The sequence below is a fragment of the Ptiloglossa arizonensis genome, chromosome 7, assembly GCF_051014685.1.
Source record: "Ptiloglossa arizonensis isolate GNS036 chromosome 7, iyPtiAriz1_principal, whole genome shotgun sequence".
Lineage (NCBI taxonomy): Eukaryota > Metazoa > Arthropoda > Insecta > Hymenoptera > Colletidae > Ptiloglossa > Ptiloglossa arizonensis.
The window spans coordinates 19,407,000-19,417,500 of record NC_135054.1 but is presented as its reverse complement, the minus strand read 5'-3'; the positions used below and the strand labels follow the sequence as shown (position 1 = coordinate 19,417,500).

Here is a 10,501-nt window from a genome sequence, read left to right as displayed (position 1 = left end):
AACCGTACAGCTCGAGGATCTCCGTCAAGTGAAGTGAGTAGAAAAGAATTTGACAACCGTATTCGATCGAGGACCTTATTAATCATATTTCATACGCTCGACGATTGTTACAAGTTCGTTGAGAATTCGTTAGTAAAGTTTCATTTCGATGACAGACGGGAAGCTTTAAAAGCTGCAGTCTCCGAGAAGGACGCGCATCTAGCTTTGCTGGAACATTCCGGGATAAAAACCAGCGCCCAATCTGTACAAGCGGATCAGTTGAAGGCAGATAGGAAGAGGCTACTGGAGAAGCTGAAGAAAGAGGTAATCGATTCGTGGCGAAGAGAGAAAGAAGAAAATTCCTTTTGTTTCTCATTGACCACCGTGAAAAATTAAAATAAATTATATCCGTATATCCGTTTCGTGTCGTTCTGTTCACGGAATTGGATAAAATAAAATATCCCATCTATTTCTCAGCTTCGAATTGTTTTGTGTCGTTCTATCTAACGGAAATGTTATGCCGCAGGATGAAAAGAGCATCGAGTTGACGATAGAGTCCGGTTCGACGGGCTCGGAGGGAACACCGCAGCTGCTCACGAAAGTTTTGGAAACATCCGACGACGACGACGACGAAGAAGCAACAATGAACGATCGTTGCAGCGATTCGAGTTCCCCGCGGCCAGCGACAACGAACGGTGACAGCTGCGCTCATTCGTAAGTCGGATCGATCGCGATCAATATACGTTACAACGGTAACCGCAAATCGATCTTCTTTCATTCTCCAGGAGAACGAAGACACCGAACGGAACGGAATCGCGAAGTAAACGAGACCAGCCGAAGCCCCAACAACGGGATAGCAGATAAGTACCTCGAGGACCGCCTACGGTTAATTACGGTGTAGAAAGAAAGAAAAATTCGGTCTCTCTTCGTTTCTTCGATGTTGTCATGTGCACACACACAAACACACGCAACCGTAGAGGCAGTCTAGAGCATTTCTAGAGTCTTAGAGAGAGAGTGAACAAAACAAAAAAAAAAAACAACCAACCAACCAACCAACAGTCAACAGAGAATACCTCATCGATTCCAACAGCGACAATACCGACAGACAGCATCCCCCTGTGTCGTTCATCCATCATTCGCAAAAAAAAAACAATCCATCGGAATCGTCGCGATTATTCATCGTCGTCCATTTTACCATCATCTCTTCGTCATTCATCATATCCATCACGGTATCATCATCCAAGCACGTCGCCCTTGCGAAAATCCCAACGGAATCGGCCCGAAGGAGGATCGTTCAGTGTGACACTGTGGTTAGCCTCGTTTAAAGAATTATCGTACAATAAACGAGGCTGACCGTTATCACCGAGGGGATTGTTCCGAGGACACGTCAATGGAATCTTCCTCGGGGGACGGACAGAATGATTACTTTGATCGTTGTAGAGCGCCATCAGCGGCGACTGGTGTCCGTGAAGACGTATTTTCCGTGGTTTCGCGTAAACTGCGAACAATGGCGTCTTCGGGCGATGCATGCACGTGAGAAAACTTCGTGAACCGTCCGTGTTCGAAGTCGTTCGCGAATTCGATCGAAAACGATCGGTGTGATTCCACGAAACTCGACGATCCACGATGCGCGCGTCGGTTCAATTAACCAGAAACAATCGAAACGGAGCGTCCGTGGGGGATCAGGTACAATTGTTACGACTAGAATCTAGGTAGTTTTTTTTCGGTAGACCAGTTGGTTGCATGTCTCAGAATCCAACGGGGATGCTCCGTTTCCAACAAACGTGGAGGACGACGCGTCGACGTTGTTGATCAACGATCAATGGAATATTATACGATCAATGGAAATCAATGTTAATCGATCTTCGTGACGTCGAGTTTCGTACCAGCGGATTTCCTTTCGTTGTCTATTCGCGGAGCAACGCCGAAGAAGAAGAAAATATACTAAAGACGATCGTTGGTCGACGCGAGAACACGTGGTAGATGGTGAAACACGACGTAAGGGTGGCAGTTTGTTCTTCGTCCAGGTTATACGGGGATTTTAATCGTGGTATGGCCAAATTCGTCGCGTTCGTTGAGAACGATCGTTCTCGACGAACGTGACGATCAAGTCGACGGGGAAATAAATCGTTCCTCCGTGATCTTTCCACGAATCGAGGGAGAGTGTCGAATCAACTTACGCTTGGAACGAACGTAGTCGTAGTACGATAGTCGTATACTTACGATAGTCGTATTTTTACGATAGTCGTATACTTACGATAGTCGTATTCTTACGATAGTCGTATTCTTACGATAGTCGTATTCTTACGATAGTCGTATTCTTTGGAAAAAAAAAAAATAAGCAAAACCGGAGGACCGATTTCTTTCTTCGCGTTCCACGATCCAGGAAAAAGCTCCAGAAAGTCACCATCGAGTCCAACAACGTCGTTAACTCCCTCCAATCGTCGATCCACATCCATCGTCCTCGTGACGACAAAATGGAAGGAGACGACGACGAGCACGTACTATTTTTTTTTTCCCACCTCCTCCCAATTTACCAATGTTTTTTTTTTTTTTTTTTTTTTTTTTTATATTGGATTTTTCGTCACCGGGTCCAAATGATCGTCGTTGTAACTGACGAGCGTTAGAGCTCCGATCGAAGGGAACCGAGAACAAAAGGAGAACGAGAGAAATCGATACGGTGTAGGTGATCGTTTCGTAGATGATTGAATCCCGTAGGATGATAAACGCTACCCCTGTGAACAACCCACGGAATGTCGCGTGCGCGAACAACAAGGCCAGGGTGGTTTCGGTATTCGAAGGAGGAAGCTTTCGGGAGTCGTGGTGTCGATTAGCTTTCAAGATGACAATAAAAAAAACGAACGAATTCGCGCAACCGGCGCGTCGCTCGATGTGCTTGCGATGCGTTAATAAAAGGGGGACGCACGAAGGGAACGTCGGCGAGCTATTTTCCTCGAGGCCCTACCGACCCTTGAATGCAGACATTTTTCTCTTCTTTTCTTTTTTTTTTTTTGCACTCGAAAATTACAAAGAAAGAATAATCGTTTTACCCGTTACGAACGAGTGGACACCACCGATTACAATTTTCAGAATAAATTAAAAACACACGACAACGTTCGTACGTAAGAAAAAATTAAAATAAATAAAGTGTGCATTCAAGGGTCGGGAAGTGTTCGTCGCGTTGTGAATTTTGATCGCGGACTTGTTACGTCGTTTTATAGAATTATCCCGTAACGTAGAAGCGACGAATTCGTGGATGAAAATTACTAAATAACGATGGTAGAACGTACTCGCGCGTAACCGTGTGGCGTGAAATGACGCCCGTGTCGATTCGAGACGATTCGTCGTCGTTTCGTTTCGTTAACGATCGCGTGATCGTTGTTACGTGCGATCGTCGTGTATATAAACGTAACGCGGACGAAAAAAGAAAAGCGAAAAAACACGTGTACACAGTTGTAGCATAATTATTATTAGTGATTTACGATCGCGATTGGTATTTACCCGAGCCTACGATTAATCACGAAACGTATAGAGACTGTTGACCCATGGGAACGAGTTCCATATAGTTTCTCAGCCTGGATCACCTTGGTACGTGTCTATTTTACGTTGACAGCCGTGCAGATGTTTATGGAGATTGTTACGAAGCTTTTGTTCGTCGACTGATAACGATATAGATATCGAAGATTTGTTGAAACTGTTGCGAAATCTTTATCCGTGTACATAGCCAAGCATACGTACGTATATATATATGTATACATCATATAGGTAGCCGAGACTCGGATACGGTTACGAAAATATTCGTCCGGACCGTTCGATGATTGAGATTCGAGGCACGTTTCGTTTTCAATTACACGCGCTCGTGTACAGTAATTGTAAGGATTTTTGCTGCGAGGACATCGAGGATTCTGCAGCTAGGAGTAGCTCGTAATCTCCGTTGGCTAGATATTACCTTTATCGTTTTGGGAATTTTCGATAACGATACGCAGAGTGTTCTGCTCGATACTCAATCTCGAATTGCATCGTCTACTTTTGACTGTAGCGAAAAACATTTCGGATACAAGTTGAACGATTTCGAGTGAAACGTATTCAGATCGTTATCGATCTTTACGTAGACAGAGACTTAAATAACTCGCGAAGATCAATTTGGTTTCTTTTTAAAGAATCGTACATTTTTTATCGCATTATTCCACGTAACTCGAGACTCTCTCCAAGAAAGCAACAACGTCGAAGAATCGTTGGTTCGAGTGATAGTTCAGTTCAGAATATTGCCAAGAAACTATCCAAAGCGACTACAATGGCTGACGATACGTTACACGATGGAAGAGAATCGTTGTTTCGATCTCGAGAGAGAAACAAAACGGAGCCAACGTTACTCTTTTAGAAATACTCGAATTAAAATGTCTCCCGAGGTGACCGTTCCTCGACATCGCGCTCGAAAAACGTACGATTTGAAAGAACAAAGTTGACCTTGGTGCGTCCTTTGCGTCTCTATCTGTAGAAAAATTAACAACGCTTAATTTCGTCTTCGAACCGTTTAATTTTCATCCGAAAATATTTTTGCTAGGTACAATAACAAGGACGGATGCATCGAGGTGGTGATATCGGGTTAAACACACACTGTGCGTTTCGAGCGAGCAGAGCAGGTTGTTAACGAAAAAAAAGAAAAAAAAAAAGAAAAAAAAACAGAAGGGAAATTTCAGTTCCTCTATCTCCAGGAAACTCACTCGATGTTTATCGATCATCGTGTCCAATGATCTCCCATCCCGATCGTGGTCGCGAGAACACAGTTATAACCGATTCGTACGAAATCCTCCCTCACCGAAGCGTTTTCTTCGTGCGTCTTCGAGAACGCGTCCAGGACAGCGACCAGGGAACGATTGTCCCGGAGGAGGAGCGACAATCGACGGGAGGACAGTTCTTCCGACGAGGATGGACGCGCGAGGACGTAGAGACATCGTTGTTGTATCGGTTGCCTGACCAGTTGCCTCGAGAAGACTATAATACTCTCCCTTAGACGAGAGCCAGCCTCCCCATGGGATATTTATCTCACGTGGTCGTTCCTGTTACGGAGGATCGTAACGTGAGATGACCAGCAACGAAAATGGTCGACATCGGAACAGCAGGGGATTACAGGATCGTTGACACGTTGACTGCCAAGTACGAGTTAACTCTTCGGAGCATGGTGGATTAAAAAAAAATGTCCCACCCTTTTTAACGCGCACGGTGGGATATCCTTTCGAACCACCGTGAAAGAATGAAAAATAACACGACGCAAGTTTTCATGGTAGGACTGTCAATGTATCCCGTCTGGTAATTAAGCGTATGGATCGATCTGTTCTTTGCTTTTCATCGTTTTCCATCGATTTTAGATGTTTAACTGTGCTTCGAAGGATTGACTCGTGGCCGACGATCCGCCAGCAGGCTCCATCTACGAGTAAATAACTATTGTAGCGGACACTTTGGAAGAAGAAGGAAATTAAGTGGAACTATTTGGTAAGAAATGAAAGAAACGAGAGGTTACCTCGTAGCTGGCGTCTGTGAGATTTACGCTAGGAATCATCCAACGTTGTGGCAGTCTGGCTAGCTATACTTTGGCATTCTTTCTAGGAGGAAAGTATATCGTCCCTTCCTTCGTTTCTTTCCTTTGGTAAAGGTATTCCTGTTTTTCTATCCTCTAGATGTACGAATATAACTCCTTTTTCCATTAATAGAGAATTTGTTTGTATGTACTGTAGATAGTTGGAAAGATGTAATTTGGATCAAGGAGAATGTAGACAGCCTGGAGCAATGTTTGCCTTCAAATAAAACGTCTGACCCAGTACGGTCCGCGATTCCTGCCAGATGACATCTTTCCAACTCGCCACAGTACACGAAACATTCAAAATCTTTTCGTACCGCGCTACGTATTCTTTCCACGCAGAATCCGTTCTCCTCGTGGGCAGAAGCTAGTGTATACGAGAGAAACGTAATCCCTTACTCAGCCACTAACGAAAAATTTCTTTCTGTGTACTGTAGGGAGCTGGAAAGATGTCATCCGAACGAAGGGGATGTGGTACCACCTACGTAAGGAGAGCGTGGACAACCTGGAGCAATGTCTGACCCAGTACGGTCCGCGATCCCTGCCAGATGACATCTTTCCAACTCGCCACAGTACACGAAACATTGGAAATCATTCCTTCCACGTGTGATCCGTGTTCCTCGCGGAAAGAACGCCACCGTGGAGCTAGCTGTGCGTTGAAAAGCACGACGCCGAAGAACGAAGCGAAAAACAGAGGGAAACGAGTCGTTTTTGTAAATTAAGTCGACGTTTCTTCGATGGCCCTGCTAGTCGTGGTCCCCCGCTACAACACACACCTGTGCCCGCTCTGGTTCCGCACCCATTTCTATCCCGCGTAACGACTAGTAGTTCTAGAGCGAAATAATACACCCTGTAATACGTGTATAACATAGGTATAATAATTATCGCAACACGAATTTTTCTCGAGCAAACCCATCAAGTCTAAACCGTACCGAACGCTAGAACGTCCCCGGTGCACGATTCGTTGCAAAATTAGGCCCGGGATCTCGAACCAATAGGGGGGAACCGTGCCCGCGAACCCTGGGGGGACGCGTCCAGTCGTCGGTGGGGAACGACGCGCGAATCGTTTTCGTCGCGAGTTATTTTCGTTTACTTCCGGTCGAACGTCCTGGGCCGCAAAGATTTTTCGCGAATTCGAAGCAATTCGCGGAGCGACGCGGACGAAGCGCGTCGTTCACTCGTGCTTGCGAGTTGAAACGAAACAAGAACGAAGTATGCGTGTGTGTGTATATAAATATATATGAATTATTTATGAGTACACAAGTATTTGTAAATAATTCTAAAGAATACATAATTATCTATATATGTAAATCATTTGTGAATACGTAGGTATTTATGAATAATTCTAAAGTATATACAATTATTTATATATGTAAATTATTTGTGAATACATGAGTATTTATAAATAATTCTAAAGAATGTATAATTATCTATATACGTAAATTATTTATTAATACAATTAGTATTTATAAATGATTTTAAAGAATATATAATTATCTGTATGTATATATATACACACACACACACACACACACACACACACTTGTAACTCCGTGGAGAACCACACGATTTTCACCGCAGGATATCCGTATCGCAGCCTCTCGCGAATGGGAATTGGAAAAAAAAAATTGAACGACGCGCTCCTCGACCGCCTCTCGCTCGCTGTATACATATTATATATATATATACATAAACAAAAATGAAACTATACATATATATGTCGTGTCTGCCGTACGGAGAGTTAAGTGACATGTTGAAAGTGTAAAATTTTATCGTTAATACTTAAAATGGAAAGATGAAGATGCCCTCTTTAAATTTTGTCGATAATGCGTTCTTTCTCGTTGCTGGTACGCGAGACACTTTTCTCCCTGTTCGGTCTCTGTGCGCGGACAACGCGAGCCCCTGTCGCGAGAGAAAAACAAAAGAGAGAGAGAGAGAGAGAAAAAAAAAGTAACTCAACCCTCTTGAAGACTTATCATCACTTGGGAACTCTAACGATTTAACGAAATACCAGATTACGCCGGAATCGAAGGGGCAATCGAATCGTGCGCAGTGTAGACGACCATCGAGGGTCGATTACACCTCGTTCGCTTGTCTACACTGTGCGAACGACCAAACGACTGCGTTCAGTCGGAGAAAAATACCTTCCTCTGGCATCTCTTGGCCCCGACTCGGACACAATAGGATAAATGTAGCGTGTAGATACATTCGAGATTCGAGACCCTCCACTGGCCACTTCGTAGAGGGATGTTTCGATTAGGAGGTGTGGGAATTAGAATCGCAGATCGTTGGAGAACGCGAGGTTGCTATTATTGTTGTAATTACCAGTGAACGTGTGTAGAGTCGTTCTAGAGGTTCGAGAGGTTCGCTTTGTAACAAGATGAAGAGATGTGGGAATAAGAATCGAGATGGTTAGAGAACACGAGATTGCAATTATTGTAATTACCAGTGAACGTGTGTAGAGTGGTTCCAGAGGTTCGAGAGTTCACTGTTCGCTTTGTAACAAGATAAGGAGATGTGAGGATAAGAATCGAGAACGTTGATAGAAGCGATATTCTAATTATTGCGATCGGAGATTCGAGATGTCCATTGGCCAGTTTTCAGAGGGATGTTTCGATGAGGAGATTCGGGAAAACAAATCGAGATCGGTGGAAAATCGGTGATTTTAACGCCGTGTTGCAATTATCGCGATCACGGCTTCGCGATAATATCGAAATCTTCTTCTACCTCTTTCGAAACCGTTATTTATCTTCGAGTACACGGAAAGGTAAATAAATGGCGGAGGAGCGTCTCGATACCTCGTTGAAAGCTGTTTAAACGAAACAGAAGAGGGACGTTTAAAGGTGCTAAAGGAAGCCGAGCGCGAAGACTCTCCGAGAGTTGGAAATCCTTTAACGAGGGACGAATCCAGACAATCGAACGAGGCTGGTTCAAAGCCAGATACCAGAGACGATAATCGAAGTGATCCTTGCTTCGTTTTTTTTTTGCACGAATCTTCGGTTCCGCGGAGACTTGAATTACAAATTCGGAGAGCACGAAACCGAAATGGAAAAAATGTCTACCTTTGCAAGAGACTCGAAATTAATCATTTCGGAGAGCTTTCGTTCCCGCGGCTACAATTTGCCAGTTACAATGACAACGAGTTTTGTTTCGACGATGGCTGAGTCGGGACAGAGACGAAGGGGGAGCAACAGGAGAAAGTAGAGAGGAATAAATGAAAAGAAAAACGGTTTAGTAAACGTGTGCCACCGCCATATCAAGCCTATATCATCGTGTTACATTATATAAATATATAAATATATATATATATATGTGTGTATATATATATGCATATATACATATACATATACATGTATATATATATAGCTAAGCAGAAAAAAATTAATATTATCGTTAATCGACACAATTGTTAACGAGGTGTGACTGTGTTTCGTGTGCGTGTCTGTTGGTGAATACATTAAAAAAAAAAAAGTCTTTCTTTCGATCGCTCGAGGATTGAAATGGCCTGAGAGCAAGTTTTCGAATCTTACAAATCTTCTACCGGCACTCTTTATTGTCCGAACTATTAAGTATCCACTTCAATCAGTAATAAAACAATCATTCCGACACTTATCATCGTCCCGTCTTTATTAGAAGAATAAAAAAAGAGGAAAAAAAAGGTTGTAACCATAGGGTGTAATCGCTTTAAATGATTGATTAACTTTATCTTCAATTTTAAGACTGTTTAACGAATAAATTATCAAAGCGAAAATGTGTGACGATAATGCTTCGATGTTGCGTCGTTCTATTTAAAAAACACAAAAAAAAGAAAAACATAGTCTGTTCTCCAAAAGGATTATTATGTCGAATGCGTGCGCGAAGACAAATAAAAGAAAAAAATAAGAGAATCGAGATACAAGGGTGAAAACGAGCGACGTGCGCGACGGGGCGGTTAATTGTTTAACGTCGGATAATTTTATTAACGGTGCCGTGAATTTCAGCCCAATGCCCGTGTCGACACCGGTAAGGGATTATTCTCCGGGATCAACGAACCCCAAAAATGGTCCCGAACGAACCGAAGAGTTCTTCGCGGTCTTCGAACTTGAATCGCGTAGAGAGAGAAAAAAAGAAAGGGAAAAAAAACAGAACAAAGAATAGAAAATCGACCCTTTATTCGGAAACACGAGGGTCGAAACACGACGAGAAAACGACTGGACGAAACTTCGAGTGCTCCGAATGATAATTTCGCTCGAACGAAATACTTCGACCTTCCGAACGAATAAAGGGTCGATCGACTGCCCTCCAATTACACTAAAACGGAACAAACGAACGCAGAACAGGGTTGGTCCCGCCCCTCTTACCCCCACCACACACCCGGCCCCAATGGAATATTCAAACGCTCGGTCCGCACTCGAGTGATCCTAAGTTGAGACTGTTCCGTGGAACACGAGTGAAAATGCGAAAAGCGTGGAGAGAGCGAGTATAGTCGGTGAGAGCGCGTGAACGAGGCCGTCTCGATATTATTTTTCGACTCGACTGTTTAGTAATCTAACGACGAAAAAAAAAAAAAACGTTTTTATGTGAAGTATTGCGTAAGGAAAGCCGTGGCGGCGTTCGCGACGATCCTGCGCCGGAATCGCGGCGTTGTAGAACAGAAAAAGAAAAGAAAAGAAATGGGGCAAAGGGAAGAGAAAAAAAAATGGCGACGAGGTATACAAAGCGAATAAAACGGGAAGGTAATCGAAACGATCGCGACGATCACTGTCGGCTGAACGATCGACGAAAACGATGAAAAAAAAATGAAAAAAAAAAACAAACGATCGAATCCAATATGGCCGCGAGTCCTGCGAGGAACGGACGCCGCGACGACGTTGGCTCCTCCCGCCCCCTTTTTTTATTCTCCAATTTCTACGTGTTTAATCGTTAAGCGAAAAAACCAGAGGATTTAAGCGAACAAAAAAAAGA

The 10,501-nt window shown here is 43.5% G+C and overlaps 1 protein-coding gene across 5 annotated transcripts in view; it reads left to right on the top strand.

The window, feature by feature from the left end:
- The window catches only part of LOC143149532 (uncharacterized), a 122,607-nt gene extending 113,082 nt beyond the window's left edge, over positions 1–9,525 (top strand). For 4 of the 5 annotated variants that reach the window (XM_076316993.1, XM_076316994.1, XM_076316995.1 and 1 more), the window contains 4 exons: positions 1–33; positions 156–303; positions 506–693; positions 765–9,525. The exon at positions 1–33 is cut by the window's left edge and continues 128 nt beyond it. In XM_076316993.1, coding sequence (XP_076173108.1) covers positions 1–33; positions 156–303; positions 506–693; positions 765–843 — 448 coding nt within the window. In that variant the 3' untranslated portion in view covers positions 844–9,525. The remainder of the gene's footprint in view (positions 34–155; positions 304–505; positions 694–764) is intronic. The other variant, XR_012992813.1, reaches the window with a different exon arrangement.
- Positions 9,526–10,501: the final 976 nt, after the last annotated feature.